Genomic DNA, 15,117 nt, shown 5'->3' with positions numbered 1-15,117 from the left:
TTTCTCATCACTGATGTTTCTAGCTCCTCTCTCTTCCTCTCTGAAATAAATAAAAAATATTTTTTTAAAAATAAAGCAATTAGCCAAAACCTGTTTGGCTCAGTGGATAGAGCATCAGCCTGTGGACTGAAAGGTCCCAGGTTCGATTCTGGTCAAGGGCATGTACCTTGGTTGCGGGTACATCCCCAGTGAGGGGTGTGCAGGAGGCAGCTGATCGATGTCTCTCTCTCTCATTGATGTTTCTAACTCTCTATCCCTCTACCTTCTTCTCTGTAAAAAATTAATAAAATATATTTTAAAAAATAAAGCAATTAGCTGGGACCGGTTTGGCTCAATGGATAGAGCGTCAGCTTGGGGACTGAAGGGCCCCGGGTTCAATTCCGGTCAAGGGCATGTACCTTGGTTGTGGGCATATCCCCAGTGGGGGGTGTGCAAGAGGCAGCTGATCGATGACTCTCTCTCATTGATGTTTCGAACTCTCTATCTCTCTCCCTTCCACTCTGTACAAAAATCATTTAAATATAAAAATAATAATAATAATAAAAAATAAAGCAATTAAATGTTTTTATTTTAGAGAGAAGGGGAGAGGGGAGAGAGAGATACATCGATTTGTTGTTCCATTTATTTATGCATTCATTGGTTGATTCTTATATGTTCTCCACCTGGGGATTAAACCCACAACCTTGGTGACAAGGATCTAACCAACTGAGCTACTGGGCCATGGCTGAAGTAATTTTTTTCTTTTAAAACAACACATTTTTAAAAATTGATTTCAAAGAGGAAGGGAGAGGGCAAGAGACAGAAACATCAATAATGAGAGAGAATCATTAGTCAGCTGCCTCTTGCACACCCCCTACTGGGGATGGAGCCTGCAACCCAAGCATGCGCCCTTGACCAGAATCAAGCCCCGGATCCTTCGGTCCCATACTCTATACTAGGGGTGTCGAACTCAATCAGAGAAGGGGCCAAAATCTAAAATCCAGCCTAAATCGCGGGCCGAATGGTTTACTGAACAGTCATAAACTGACAATGTCATAAACTGACAGTGGAGTGCAGTGATGACAGCGCGGTGCGGGCCACATTGCAAGGCCTGGCGGGCTGGATTTGGCCCGCGGGCCTTGTGTTTGACACATGTGCTCTATACACTGAGTCCAACTAGCTAGGACTGAAGCAATTTTTAAAGTCAGTGCAGACATAGAGCAGCAATTTTTAACCTTTTAGATGTCCATGAGATGTTCATCTCATGGCACAAATAAGTTACTCACCAAAATTCTGCAGCACACCAAAAAATATGTTATTTTTTTGCTTATTTGACAAAAAAAAAGTATAATTTTGATTCACTTTCACCGGACATCTATTGTATTGGCTGTTGTCATTTTTTATTTGACAGGGAAAAGAGGTCAGTGGCCCTGACTAAATAGTCATGTATTGCATGTTTTAAAAGTTCTTCCTGCCGAAGTCGGTTTGGCTCAGTGGTAGAGCGTCGGTCTGCGGACTGAAAGGTCCCAGGTTCGATTCCGGTCAGGGGCATGTACATTGGTTGCAGGCACATCCCCGGTGGGGGGTGTGCGAGAGGCAGCTGGTCGATGTTTCTCTCATCAACGTTTCCAGCTCTCTATCTCTCTCCCTTCCTTTCTGTAAAAAAATCAATAAAGTATATTAAAAAAAAAAGTTCTTCCTGCACACTGGTTGAAAAATCACTGAATAGATTATTTGAACAGCACAATTAACAAGTTCTATTTTATGTAACAGTATGTTTTCAAGGTCAAGGGAAATGATTAGGCAAGAAAGTGGCCTTAGGCAACACCGCCCCCTAGAGGCGCTCTGGGTCCATTCACCTGCTCAGCACAGTACAAGTTGAGTGCAGCCCACAGCTAAGCTCACCCTAGCCCAGGGATGCCCACCAGAGTAGAAAGTTGTCTACCGAGGACCTGGGGACAAGGCTGGATATCCTGACAATCGAGGCAATTGGACGGTAAATGTGCAAGTGATGGCTATCTTAATTATCTTGTTTACAGTGATGATTTCATGAGTGTATACATTTGTCAAAACATATATTTAGCCCTAGCTGGTTCGGCTCAGTGAATAGAGCCTTGGCCTGCGGACTGAAAGATCCCAGGGTCGATACCGGTCAAGGGCATGTACCTTGGTTGCAGGCACACCCCCAGTAGGGGGCGTGCAAGAGGCAACTGATTGATGATTCTCTCTTATGGATGTTACCAACACTCTATCCCTCTCTCCTCCTCTCTGTAAAAAATCAATAAAATATATTAAAAAATAAAATTCAATAAATTATATATTTTTAAAAAAATAAATAAAAATAAAACTAACCAGAAAATAACCCCTGACTTTCTATACAAACACTTCGATAAATCTATTAAAACCTTCCCCTGAGCCCTAGTCAGTTTGGCTCAGTGGATAGAGAGTCAGCCTGCAGACTGAAGGGTCCCAAGTTCAATTCCAGTCAAGGGCGCATGTCCGTGTTGCCCGCTCGATCCCCAGTTGGGGGCGTGCAGGAGGCAGTTGATCAAGGATTCTCTCTCACCATTGATGTTTCTGTCTCTCCCTTCCTCTCTAAAATCAATATATATATATATATATATATATATATATATATATATATATATATTTTTTTTTTTTTTTTTTTTTTTTTTTTTTTTAACAAACAAACAAAAAAACAACACCTTCCCCGTTCGACAGCTGGCACATTTTGCATCCTGAGACTGCCCAGGGTACTCATGTGTGAGGACCTGAGCTGATGTGAGCGGTGATAGCCCAGGGTGGACCTGTCTTCTGCTCCAGCCCCAGGGTGGACCCTCCATGGAACGGTCCTTTCCCCTTCAGGCAGGAACGGGCACTGTGCCTTCCCACCTGCTGGGCAGGGCCTCCGGGACACGGAGGTGAGTGGGCTACACCGGGGCATTGAGGGTAATGAGGGAGCGCATCTCTGACACCACTTGCTTCTGGGATAATGTGGGTTATTCTCTTTTTTTTAATACTAAATACAGATGCATTGATTAATTGATCGAATTCAGAAAGGGAGGGAGAGAGATAGAAACATCAATGTGAAAAAGAATCATTGATTGGCTGCCCCTGCACATCCCCTCCTCGGGGGGAATCAAGCCCACCACCCGGGCATGTGTCCTTGGCCAGAATCAAACCTGGGACCCTTTGGTCTGCAGGCCAAAGCTCTATCCACTGAGCCAAACCGGCTAGGGCGGTTCTTCTCTCTGAGGCAGAGTTTGCACTTAGCACTGCTACAGTTCCTCTCTGACGTCTCTATGGCAACAATCATGTGGCTTTCACAGAACATAAGGTGTTTGAACTGGAAGGAACCTCCAAAATCAGCTCCTTCCACAGCCTCCTTTCACAGAGGGGGCAGGCTCAGAGAGGGGATGCCATGCTCCCCAGTCACACAGTGAGCCGGGGACCCGGTGGGAGCTTCTACCTCTGGCACCACTCCCAGCCGGGCTCCTTTCCCTGACAGAGCAGACAGCTGAATTCTGTGGCACTGACTTCTTGGAAGGTGCGCTGGGGGCAAAATCTTTGGTGGCTTTGCCATGTCCCCCTTGCTAACGGGCTCCTGACGTCCAGCCTGCCTCTGTCCTGCTCGGTCACTGAGCTCTGTCTTCTGTGCTTGGTGGGGGCAGGATGGGAACTGTCCTCAGGAAGCTCACAGGCTGGGAGAAAGGCAGTGCCCCTGCCCACCCCCCTACCTTCCCCCCACCCCCCGGGAGGGTACTACTGAACAGGAAATTTGAGTGTCCACGGAGCAAGAAGGGAGAAGAAGTCAGGGAGGGCTTCCTGGAAGAGTGGGCTCTAAGCCGAGCCTGGAAGGTAGAGGAGGATTCTCGGTCCTTCCTGAGTCTGCCTGCCTTGAGGGCAAATCCCTACGTGTGAGTGAAATGTGGGGGTGAAGCTGGGGGACTTGGAAAACAGGAACCCAGAGAGACACTGCCCCAGGGGGTCCTCGAGGGTTGTTGTATCTGGGACTCATGGCACCTATTGCTCCAGACCGGGGGTAAGACACTCAGAAGGGCAGGCTAAGGACAAAGTGCAGGAGCCAGAGGCCCCAGGCATGAGGGGCCAGAGACCAGGGCCTGAGGGTGCTGGGGTGGGGGCCCAGGGATGAGACCAGGGGGTGGGGGCAAGGAGGCTGGTGCTGCCCCATTTCTCTTCTGGGTCATGGACACAGGTAGACCCTCCATGGCTCAGCAGAGCGGCCCTCTGCCAGCAGGACTGAGGGCTGTAGGCCCCCCTCCCCAGTGGGACAGGGTCCTCACCCTCCACTGCCCGGCCCTATGGCTCACAGCTCACGGCCTGCACCAGAGGGGGGGAGGGGTCTTCTCTTCTCTAGGTCTGCAGATGCTGAGATCCTGGGCATCCATCCAGGGCTGCCCTCCTGACCTTCCCCACCAATTGGGCCCTTTCCCGTCCCTTAGCTGGCAGTCTGTGCTAGTTCACCATAGCTGGGTAACAAACATGCCCCAAATGCTCACAGATCTGCATTTTGGACAGGGCTTGGTGGGATGGTGTAACTGCTCTGCATGGAACCTGCCAGCAGAGAGTACCCACCGCCAGCCAATAGGCCTACTTTACTCACATAAAGCGGGTTGGCAAATGGGTATCTCTCCACGTGGGCTTTCTCACAGGATGGCAGCTGGATGCCAAAGATGAGTGTCCCAGGAAATAGAAGGAGGAGCTGCCAGGATGTAAGTTCTGAGCCCACAAGTGGACACAGGGACACTCCTGCCAGTAAAGCAATCACAGCTCCTGCCCACACCCAAGGCCAGGGAACACGGCCCCTCCCTTCTGGTTGGGAGGAGCAGCAAGGAGTTTTCCATCTCCAGCCCATCTCAGCACTCCCCTGTCCCTGCCCTCTCTGCTCACCTCCAGGCCTGCATTCTGTCTCTCCCGGAGGTCCCCTCTGTCCCTATACCTCCCCTTGGGTTCCTGCAATCCCCCCACGCTTAGCCCCCGGCCCACACCCATTCCTTTCTGCTGCTCTCCAGTATTCCTAGAGCCGTGTCCTTTCTCCGTTGCTCTGCTCAGAAACCATGCATGGCTCCCTAGTTCTCGCTGAACAATTTCCAAGCTCCTAGGAAATACATTTACTCACACTTGCCATGTAATCTAGGCCCCCTCCTGTCCCCAACTGGACTGCCACTGCCTCCAAGCAACGGGACCACACTGTGGCTTCTTCTGCTCCAAGTGGCCACCGAGTGGCACGCTGAGCCTGCACACACCCACGCCCTCCACCCGGCAAGTTCCTCTGACTCCTGTTCTGTTAGACTTCTGCTCCACCTTAAAAACCTTAAAAAAATGCCCCTCCTCCACCAAGCCTGCTCACCCCAGTCTTACCATTGTGAGGGGAGGCACATTCAGCCTCAAATCCTTATTAGAAACATGGCTCTTGAAGGAGGCGCCATGTTTCTAACTCATACTTCTTTCCCCGATTTACTAACTGTTTACTGAGGCCCAGGGCCAGCTGCCAGGGATATGGCAGTGACTAAGACAAGAGACTTCCTGTGCCCAGAGCGCTGACATTCCAGAGGGCGCTACAGATGGCAAACAGAGGCACCGAGACACGTCACGATCACAGACTAGGAGGACTGCCGGAGGCAAGAGAGGCCGGGGCCCCGGCCAGAGTGGCTCAGTTGGTTGAGCATCATCCGTGCACTGAAAGGTTGCCGGCTCGAATTCAATCAGGGCACATATCTGGGTTTCAGGTTTGATCCATAGTTGGGGAACATACAGGGTGTACAGGTGCATACAGGCACACATGGGAGACAACTGGTTGATATTTCTCTTCTCTCTCTCTCTCTCTCTCTCTCTCTCTCTCTCTCTCTTTCTCTCCCTTCCTCTAAGCATGCCCTCAAGTGAGGATGAAAAAAAGGGAGAGAAGCAAGGGGGTGCTGTGACACAGGGCCCAGAACTCCCTCTTTTCAGAGACCTGGAGCTGTACATATATTTTTCTAATTTTATTTTATTGTTTTTAATATATTTTTATTGGTTTCAGAGGGGAAGGGAGAGAGAGAGAGAGATAGAAACATGAATGATGAGAGAGAATCATGGATCGGCTGCCTCCTGCACACCCCCACTAGGGATTGAGCCCGCATCCCAGGCATGTGCCCTTGACCGAAATCAAACCCAGGACCCTTCAGTCTGCAGGCCAATGATCCACTGAGCCAAGCCAGCTAGGGCTATTCTTCTCATTTTAAAGGTGGCAAGATCAAGCCTTTCTGCTCTGCTGCTCTCAGCTTTCCTCCCCTCCTAGGCTCTCCCCACCCCCCTTCCAACCCCTAACATGCCTACCTCCTCTCTTCCTGGTCACCCCATCAGCACACACTCCCCTTTACCCCAACTCAGACTGCCCTACCTGCAGCCCCCACCTCTAGGGCACCCAAACTCCACATGGCTCCATACCTGGGGGGACACTCTGGGCAGTGGCTGTCGGAAGGAAGCAGGGACCACTGCCTAGGACCCTGGGGCCAGTGGACATTTGGCTAGCTGAGCTGAGACCTGGCTAGCCTCCCTGAAGCTGGCCTCCTAGCGGGGGAAGGGGGGGAGGGAGACACCTGGAGTCCCCAGGGCCACAGCAGTGGGAGCCCAACAATCCCGCCCCAAGCCCACTGCCCTCATATTTGGTCACTCGTTGGTCTGGAAACAGGGGGAGGCCAGAGGAATGAGTCAGGAAAGGAGGCCAGGGCTTCCTCAGGTTTGTACCCAGCTATGACAGGGCCATGAGGGGTGGGGGGTCTCCAGGGGACCTGGCTCCACCCTGCCATGGACAATTATGCTCTCTGGAACCGGAGCTCCCCAATGCAAACCCTGGTTCTCTCACTGGGCCTGTTTTCCCCTCTTAACCCTGAGGATCGCAGCAGCAGCACCCGCCTCGTGGGCGGTTTTGAAAATGACCTGTGCCTGGCCCCTGATGATGTCAGTGAAGGACAGTTTTCCACAGCCTTTTCCCGGCACGTCCCTGCCAGGTCCTGTGGAGGAATCGCTCTGTTGGACAGCATCCCTCCATCTGTGTTTTCCTGGATCTCTGAGCCTGTGAGCAGCATAAGTATTTGAGCTCTGGGCACTGCCAGCTGACAAGGCTGGGGCACTGCCAGCTGACAAGGCTCGGGGCTCAGAAGGACCCAGGGTTCCAGTGACAGCTGTCACATCTGGGGGGTGAGGGGTGGACAGCAAGGTCATCCCTCCAGCTCTCAGAAGAGTATGGAACAGAGATTGCCCTTCTGTCTGCACCTACCATCCCCAAACCCTGGAGGAGGGGCATCTTGGTTTACTATTTCTAGATTCCATTACCACCTCAGCCTCATTCTCAAAACCAAGGCGGAGGTCCCCAGACAGAACTCCAAGCAGCCCAGGTGGGAGAAGGTGTCAGACCCTGGAGAGGGACCAGTGCGGGGTTTCAATCATCAGCATCTGGGGCCTGCTTGGGGCCAGAACCTGGCGAGGGAGGTCCAAGGGCCAGCCACTGGGGGAGGGGCCTCCCTCCCCCTTCATCCACCAGATGCTTGGGAGCAGAGGCCCTGCTGCTGGCTGCGACACCGCTGACTTCCCACGACTTCAGCCGAGCAGGCAGGAGCTGTGGGGGAGGGCCCTGCCAGCTCAGCCTTGACGCTCGCGGTGCCGCTAAGTCCTGCCTCTGCCTCTGATAACCAGCTGTCACCTGAGCCCCAGCCCTCGGTACACGGTACACGGGGCGGCGTTTGTTTGCCAAGACCAAGTGTCGGAGCTTCCTGAACCCGCCTGCCCTGGAGAGAGGGGGGCTCTGCAACGGGCCAGGTGGCATCTCTGGCTGAGAAGAAACGGAATCCAGGGTGCCCACCCCCCCATGCAGACCCACTGCCTCCACGCCCCCTACCTCCAAGTATTCCCCTTGTCCCAGGCCGGGAGATGGTCCAGAGGGGGTCCCTGGGCAAAAGGCGGCGCGGGGAGTAGGGGCTCACAGCACGCAGAGGAACACGGGACTCCGGGTGCCCCCTCACCCGGGCCCTCCTCCCTATACCGCTGCCCGGGCCCCCAGCCCCCTACCGCTGCCCGGGCCCCCTGCCCCATACCGCTGCCCGGGCCCCCAGCCCCCTACCGCTGCCCGGACCCCCAGCCCCATACCGCGGCCCGGGCCCCCTGCCCCATACCGCTGCCCGGGCCCCCAGCCCCCATACCGCTGCCCGGGCCCCCTGCCCCATACCGCTGCCCGGGCCCCCTGCCCCATACCGCTGCCCGGGCCCCCAGCCCCCTACCGCTGCCCGGGCCCCCTGCCCCCTACCGCTGCCCGGGCCCGCTGCCCCTTACCGCTGCCCGGGCCCCCTGCCCCCTACCGCTGCCCGGACCCCCAGCCCCATACCGCGGCCCGGGCCCCGGGCGGCCCTGGAGCGGCGCCCCGGGGAGAGCGCACAGACCCGCTCACTCCGCGCGGCGCGGTGAGGGTGGGGGCTGTGGGGGTCCTCCTGGCTCCGCCCCCGGGAGGCCGGCTCATTTGCATGGCCCCGCCTCCGCACAGCCATTGGCGGCGGCGGCGAGAGGCCGGGGGTGAGTGGCTGCGGGGCTGTGGGCGGCGGGGGGTGGAGAGCCCAGCGCCCAGGATGCCCCGGCCGCCGCCGCGGGACGGGTTCGGGTCCGGGTCCGGGTCCAGGACGAGCTCCGTGGGAGCAGGGAGCAGGGCGGCCGAGGGTGCGTGTGCGGCGACCGCAGAGGGAGAGCACTGAGTGCCCCCCGCAGGCCATGTCCAGGAAGAAGACTCCCAAGAGCAAGGGGGCCAGCGCGCCCCCCGCCTCGGTGCTCCCCGCCGCCAACGGACCCCGGGCGGCGCGCCCCGGGACTGCGCGCCTCGGCCCCCCGGGGCCGCCCAACGGGCCCCCGCCGCCCGGCCGGCCCTCCCTGGGCGGCGGTGGCGATTTCTACGACGTCGCCTTCAAGGTGAGCCGGGCAAACCCCCGCCCCCCATGCGAGCGGCAGCAGGTGGTGTCTGGCGGGAGCTGGTCCGGAGGCTGCCGGGCGGGGGTGCTGGGCCCTGCGGATCCCCGGCCCCGCGGGGCTGGAGCGGCTGGCACAGCGCAGCACACACACACACACACACACACACACACACACACACACACACAGCTGTCAGTCCTGGGTTTGGGATACCCAACAGGCCTGCCCCCCACCCTACCCCCAGACTGCGGGGCGGGATAAGGGGTCCTGCGGAAGTCAGATCAGGAGCTCTCTACCCGCTCCGCACTGTCTCCTCCCCCGCCGGGGGCCAATCTCATTATTTACCATATGCTGCTTTCCCTCGCCCCGGGGGCTGTAGAAGCTTGTGAAAGAGTGTGTGTGAGTGTGTGTGTGTGGCACAGGGATGGGGGTGGCAGGACCATCTTTGGGTTTGGGGGGCCGTTGGCAGCAGGATGGGGAGGGGTACTGAAGGGGTGGAGGAGGGGTTAGGCCTGACTGCCCCTTCCTGTCCACAGATCTGACTGAGGTCCCTCTGACAGGATCTGACCCTCAAGTGGCACATTCCTCCCAGTCTGGTCCAGATCGGAAACCCTCTGGCACAGATGCCCCCACAGGCCTCCTAGGAGGTCCCCAGCCACCAATCCCCAGACTCTTCTCCCCAGACACTCCCTTCTAGATCAGGCATGGTGCTCAGGGCCCGGCGTGGGGGTCAGGTAGGGCCTGGATGGAGGCATCTGCCCCCACTCCCTCCTGATGGAGACGTGCCTCTTTCTGGGGTAGAGGGGACAGGACCTGTAGACGCAGGTAGAAGCTGGAGGTGCAGACCAGCTGGGATCATAGCTGCTGTGTCGTCCCCCACCCCTACCCCCATCCTAAACCCAAGTCCTGGGGCCCATCCTGTGGGCCTGGATGCCCCTCTCCATTCCCGCCCCTCACTCAGCCTCCCTCTGAGGAGGCCAGCTCAGGGAGGACTAGACACCCCTCTGAGTGGGCCTGCACGCGGGTCCCCTGGGCCCTAAACCTCTGCCCCTCCTGCTCCCCTCAGGTCATGCTGGTGGGGGACTCGGGCGTGGGGAAGACCTGCCTGCTGGTGCGATTCAAGGACGGGGCTTTCCTAGCAGGGACCTTCATCTCTACCGTGGGCATCGACTTCCGGGTGAGTGGAGACTGGTGTCCTGGGCCCCCAGCACCAGCTCATGGAGTTCTCCCAGCACCCCTCCCCGGCAGCTGGTTCTCCATACCCTGTGGCACTCCAGGCTCAGAGGGCCCCTGGCTCCCAGGTCAGGGTGGAGGTGGAATGCCATAGCCATCAAGCTGCCTGCCTTCTGAAAATCCTAGGCTGTCGGAGACAGATGGTGGCTCCATCCCACCAAAGCAGAGACGGCATCCCTGTGCGCGGGGCTGGCACACCGTGCGGCTCTGACCTGTGCCTCTGGGGAGGTGGTCACTGGTGCCCCCAGAGCTGGCAGAGGGAATTCAAGGTCCATGTTCACTTGGGAGGCCAGCATTGCTGCCCCACGGAGGTGCCAGGCAGGCCGTCCAGCACCTCCAGGACAGGTGGCTGTGGCCCTTGAACACATACCGGTCCAGCAGCTGAGGAAAGGGTATTATCTAGAGACGGAGGGGTGCTTAGGGCAGAGGTCCCTGCCCTTGGGTGAGGAGGCTCATGGGAAATATTCTTACCCAGCTCATCTCCCCTGCCAGCCCCCTTACCGCCCCTAGCAGGAGGGCTGCGTCCTGGGATTCTTCTGGGGGTGCCCCTGGATTCTTGGCTCCAAAGCCCTGCCAGCACCCAGGCCGCTTATGGGGTCAGCAGGAAATGAGGCTCGCAGGGCCCCAGCCTCAGGGCTCCCACCTCTGCCATCAGTCTAAATGCCGGGGCCAGCGCTGAGGTGCTGTGTAAGTGCTGCTGTGTTCCCTGCAAATCCTGAATTTGCATCTTTCTCACCCTTTAATTAGACCCAGTTGTTCTGAGGCTGGGAGGGAGGCCTATTCCGGGGATAGCAAAGGGGGGTTCCCTCCAGTCTGGGAGCCACTCTCTTTAGGGGGACAAGGCCCCTCCATCCTCTGGGAGGAGGCGTAGAGGCTGAGGTGTCAGGGGGCTGTGTGGGCCCAGGGCAGGCGGACCTGTGCCTGTTCTGGCCCTCTTCCCCCTTCTCCCCTCCCTCTGGGCTCCGGGGCAGCGGTGAGGGAGGTGAGGCAGCTGGTTCATACCTCTGTCCCCGGCGTCAGGGGAGGAGGGGTGTCCTCCGCAGCCTGGCAGATGGCCGGGCGCGGCTCCCTGGAGACCCAGAAGCGCCTGACAGCAGCAGTTTGGGAGAAGGGAGACAGTGGCTCCTCATCCCCACCCAGCGAGTGGAAACCAGGGGTGGGCCACCACCTCCAGGGCTGACTGGAGAGCGAGGCCAGGCAGCGAACACACAGTGAGCACCACTGTGTACGGGACAGAGTCTGCACTCTGTCTGCTGCCCTGGACCCTGTCCTCGGAGAACTGCCATCCCCATGTAGAGCGCAGCTTTTAAGTCAGAACAAAGGTGCCCAGGCTCAGCCGGGGCACGTCTGGGAGGCAACTGATTGATGTTTCCTTCCCTCTCTAAAATCAATAATAAATACGTTAAATTAAATACATTGGAACAAATGCTCTTAGCTGTCACTCTGGGCCAGACAGTTCTCAGTGCTTTGCACATAGTCACTCACAGTCACCGGAGCAGCTCTGGGATGGGTGCCTGGTTATCGCCATGTGTGGGTGGGAGAGCTGAAGCACAGAGAGCTAGTCGTGGACCTGGGATCACACGGTGGGTGACTCCCAATATCATGCCAATGGCTTTAAGCCAAAGCAGCAGCACCTGCAGAGCTGAGAGATGCCAGTCCTCGGTAAGGGGGCTGGGGTCTACACTCCAGGGAGCATGTAAGGGACAGGAGTGTGGGGTGAGGCTGAATCGATAGGTACCAGGGCGAGGAGGGCAGGCTAGGGTGAAGGGGCTAGGCTTGCAAGGTGCTGGGAGAGGGTCAGAGCAGCTGGAGTGAGTGACTGACTGTGGTGGGTGGTGGCAAGGGGCCATGGAGCTGGCGGGGCATGTGCCAGGCTGCAGGGTGGGCAGAGGAAGGACAGCCTGGCCCAGGATTAGACACCCTGCGAGTCTATCAGCATGGCCACCAGAGCAGGAGAGAGGCCGGTGCCCCCTGAGCATGGACTATCAGGAGGGGCTCCCCAGAGGCACCAGGGAGAGCTGGCTGACTCTCGGACTCGGGTTCCAGGGGAAGTGTTACCTTGTGGGGCAAAGAGGGAGGTGAGCCACGTGGGCGTTGGGGGCAGAGTCAGTTCAGGGGCTCATCAACTTCAGGCTCAGTCCCTGGCCTGCACTGTCTGCCTCCCCCCTCCCCTCCCCTCCCCTCAGCCCCTGCCAGAACATGGCACTGGGCCCGTTACTGGAGTTGGCTGGTTGTGTTTCAGAACAAAGTTCTGGACGTGGATGGCATGAAGGTGAAGCTGCAGGTGAGCACCTGGGGGAGGGTGAGCTGAGGGCCCGGAGGAGGGCCGGGCAGGCCTGACCCCCGGCCTGTCCCTGTCGCCGTAGATCTGGGACACAGCTGGCCAGGAGCGGTTCCGCAGTGTCACCCACGCCTACTATCGTGACGCACACGGTGAGCTCCCGGGCAGGGTCCCGGGCCCCGGAGTCGGGGCTGTGGTCTGTGTCTGTGCGTGCCCTGTTCCCTTAGGCTTCTGCTCAGAGGAGGGTTGTGGGTGACTGGAGGTGTCCTCACTGGCCCTCTGCCCCCAGCACTGCTACTGCTCTATGATGTCACCAACAAGGCTTCCTTTGACAACATCCAGGTCAGTGGCTGCTTCCTCCTGGGTTGGTGAGTGTGTGTGTGGTGTGAGAGGCCATGATGGGTCCTGGTTCCACTCCAGACTCGTTTAGGTAGATGGTCTGAGGACCCTGCTGACAGCAGGAAGGGGGGCGGAGGGCCCCTCTGGGCTCCTGGTGGCCCCGGTTTAGAGTATGAGCTGGAGGCGGCCTGGGAGACCTTCCAGCTCCATTAGCCCAACCACCTTGGATTGTCAGGAGTGTCTCAGCGCGGCCCATGGCTGAATGTCTGGGCCTTTCCTGTCAGAGGCCCTGTGTGGGTGTGGCGGGGAGAAGCCAGGGGTGTGGAGAACACCAGCCTCCAGTCTGGTTTCAGCTCTCCCATGACAGGCCTGGCTGACCGAGATCCAAGAGTATGCCCAGCGCGATGTGGTGCTCATGCTGCTAGGCAACAAGGTGGGCACCCCCGCCTCTCCCCTTCTCCCGGCTCTATGGGGGGGTGGGGAGCCTGAGGCTGGCTCTCACCAAGATCCCCGTGGCAGGTGGATTCTGCCCAGGAGCGTGTGGTGAAGAGGGAGGACGGGGAGAAGCTGGCCAAGGTGAGTCTGGGCGAGGTGGGTGGCTAGGGGTGCCCCCTGGGGCTGTAGGGCCCGGGTTGTCCCCACCAGGCTGCCACCTGGCTGGCAGCAGCTCTTTGCAGGAGTATGGGCTGCCTTTCATGGAGACCAGCGCCAAGATGGGCCTCAACGTGGATTTGGCCTTCACAGCGATAGCAAAGTGAGTCCTCGCGGTCACCGGGAAGGCCTCCAGATTCAGACCCGGGATCTGAATCCCCGTTGGGGGTGCTGGCCCCCCGGTTCCACGGTTCCCCCTGTCCCGCAGGGAGCTGAAGCAGCGCTCCACGAAGAGCACCAGCGACCTCCACTTCCAGCTGCATGACTATGTCCAGAGGGAGGGCCGCAGGGCCTCCTGCTGCAGACCCTGAGCCAGGGAAAGCTGGTCGGCGGGCCCTCTACTTGTCACCCAGCCGTCAACCCCAGGGTTTCCAGGACTCTCAGGCTGAGCCTAGCCCCGTGGTCGGCAAACAGCGGCTCTGTTGACTCATGACTTTGCCGACCACCGGCCTAGCCCTTCCCTTGTCTGTGTTGCAATCTGTATAACCTCAGCCCTAACAAAGGGGCTCCAGGGAGCTAGCGGGTGTGCAGCCCTCTTTCTCTTGCTGCTGCCTGAGAGCCTTACCCCGAAGGCCTTCACGGAAAAGCTACCGTAGGAAGGGATGCACTGTGCAGGGCACTTGGTGCCTCTGCTGCCCCCTCCTGGACATACTCGGTTTTTACAAGTAGGCCGCAGTTTCTAACCCCTTAAAAAGCCATGTCTTCAGCTGCTCATGCTTGCTGCCCAGGCAGAGAATGGCAGGACTCCTGACCATGCCCCAAGCAGAGGACTTCCCTGAGAATCACATGCGTTTGTGCCATGGACCAGGGGCACGTGCTCCCAGCCCGCCCACTGGGAGGCTCTGGTTCGATCAACAGGATCTTCTCTCCTGTGCCCTTGGAGGATGCCAAGACGATGGCTTTTGTAACACAAGGAATAGCACGTGGTAAATCACAAAAATGGCAGGTAAACGAGGACCGCCAGCCCTCGCCTGCTGACGGAGGTGCCGCCTTCACACGGCTGAGGACTGGACTTGGCGAAGTCAAGCTGAGAGGGCTGGTGATGCACTACACCTTACGCTGAAATCTTCGAGCCTTGTTGACAGACAGCCTTTGTTTTCGGTCCTAGCGAATAAAGTTGTGTTTTCTGGAGTGCCCGTCTCGTCTGTTTAAATCGCCTTGTAGAGCTCTCGGCAGAGCCCGCGTCCTGGTGGTACTCCCTCACAACCAGGTGGAGACCCAAGAATATGCCCACGGAAGAACGCAGAGCAGGGCTGCTGGGAACCTCCGTGCCATCCAAGGAGCACATGGCAATCTCCATAAGACCCAACGAAGAAGCTCTCAGTGGCCAATTAATCCTGTCAGAAAGGGTTAGTTGGGTGGAGGAGGAAGCCAGATGAAGTAAAGAATTTTAAGTGTATTAAGGCACCTGCAAACAGATGGGCTAAGTCCCCAAAGGGCATCTCCCCTGAGCGGTCGGAGAGTCAGGGCCTTTATAGGACCCCGGGTGGGCTTTTTTCTGAGGGGGTATGATGGAAAGTTACTGCATTTAGTCAAGGAGGATGTCTAAAGGAAGTCTGGTTCACTGCGTGTCCAGATCTTTTGCTTATGGAATGGGGGCAGAGGTGGTTTCTTCTGTGTCTGCTTCAGGCTGGCTGGGGGCGCCAAAGGCGAAATGGGGCAGATTTTGGTAGTAGTCGCCCGAG

General features: G+C 57.6%; 1 protein-coding gene across 5 annotated transcripts; it reads left to right on the top strand.

Moving 5' to 3' along the window:
• The first annotated feature begins 8,543 nt into the window (after nucleotides 1–8,543).
• Nucleotides 8,544–14,563, top strand: RAB26 (RAB26, member RAS oncogene family). Of its 5 annotated transcripts, none has more exons than XM_084882485.1 (9): nucleotides 8,545–8,931; nucleotides 9,995–10,105; nucleotides 12,404–12,445; nucleotides 12,528–12,594; nucleotides 12,732–12,784; nucleotides 13,149–13,214; nucleotides 13,301–13,357; nucleotides 13,449–13,535; nucleotides 13,641–14,563. In XM_084882485.1, the coding sequence occupies exons 1-9, from the start codon at nucleotides 8,737–8,739 to the stop codon at nucleotides 13,695–13,697; spliced, it is 735 nt and encodes a 244-aa protein (XP_084738611.1). In that variant the 5' UTR covers nucleotides 8,545–8,736; the 3' UTR covers nucleotides 13,698–14,563. The 5 variants fall into 5 exon arrangements, with proteins under 5 accessions (XP_084738613.1, XP_084738611.1, XP_084738612.1 ...); XM_084882484.1 differs by having other exon boundaries at nucleotides 8,546–8,931; nucleotides 13,459–13,535; XM_084882487.1 differs by lacking the exon at nucleotides 12,732–12,784 and having other exon boundaries at nucleotides 8,544–8,931.
• The last annotated feature ends 554 nt before the right edge of the window (nucleotides 14,564–15,117 follow it).

This window comes from Pipistrellus hanaki (genome assembly GCF_964339955.1).
Source record: "Pipistrellus hanaki genome assembly, chromosome: 4".
Classification (NCBI taxonomy): domain Eukaryota; kingdom Metazoa; phylum Chordata; class Mammalia; order Chiroptera; family Vespertilionidae; genus Pipistrellus; species Pipistrellus hanaki.
This window is presented reverse-complemented; position numbering and strand designations above follow the sequence as displayed.

Coding starts and splice junctions, on each gene's coding strand:
- RAB26 (XM_084882483.1), top strand. CDS start 8,737: ATGTCCAGGAAGAAGACTCCCAAGAGCAAGGGGGCCAGCGCGCCCCCC. Junction 13,215..13,300: donor TCATGCTGCTAGGCAACAAG/GTGGGCACCCCC, acceptor TCCCCGTGGCAG/GTGGATTCTGCCCAGGAGCG. Junction 13,536..13,640: donor GCCTTCACAGCGATAGCAAA/GTGAGTCCTCGC, acceptor CCTGTCCCGCAG/GGAGCTGAAGCAGCGCTCCA.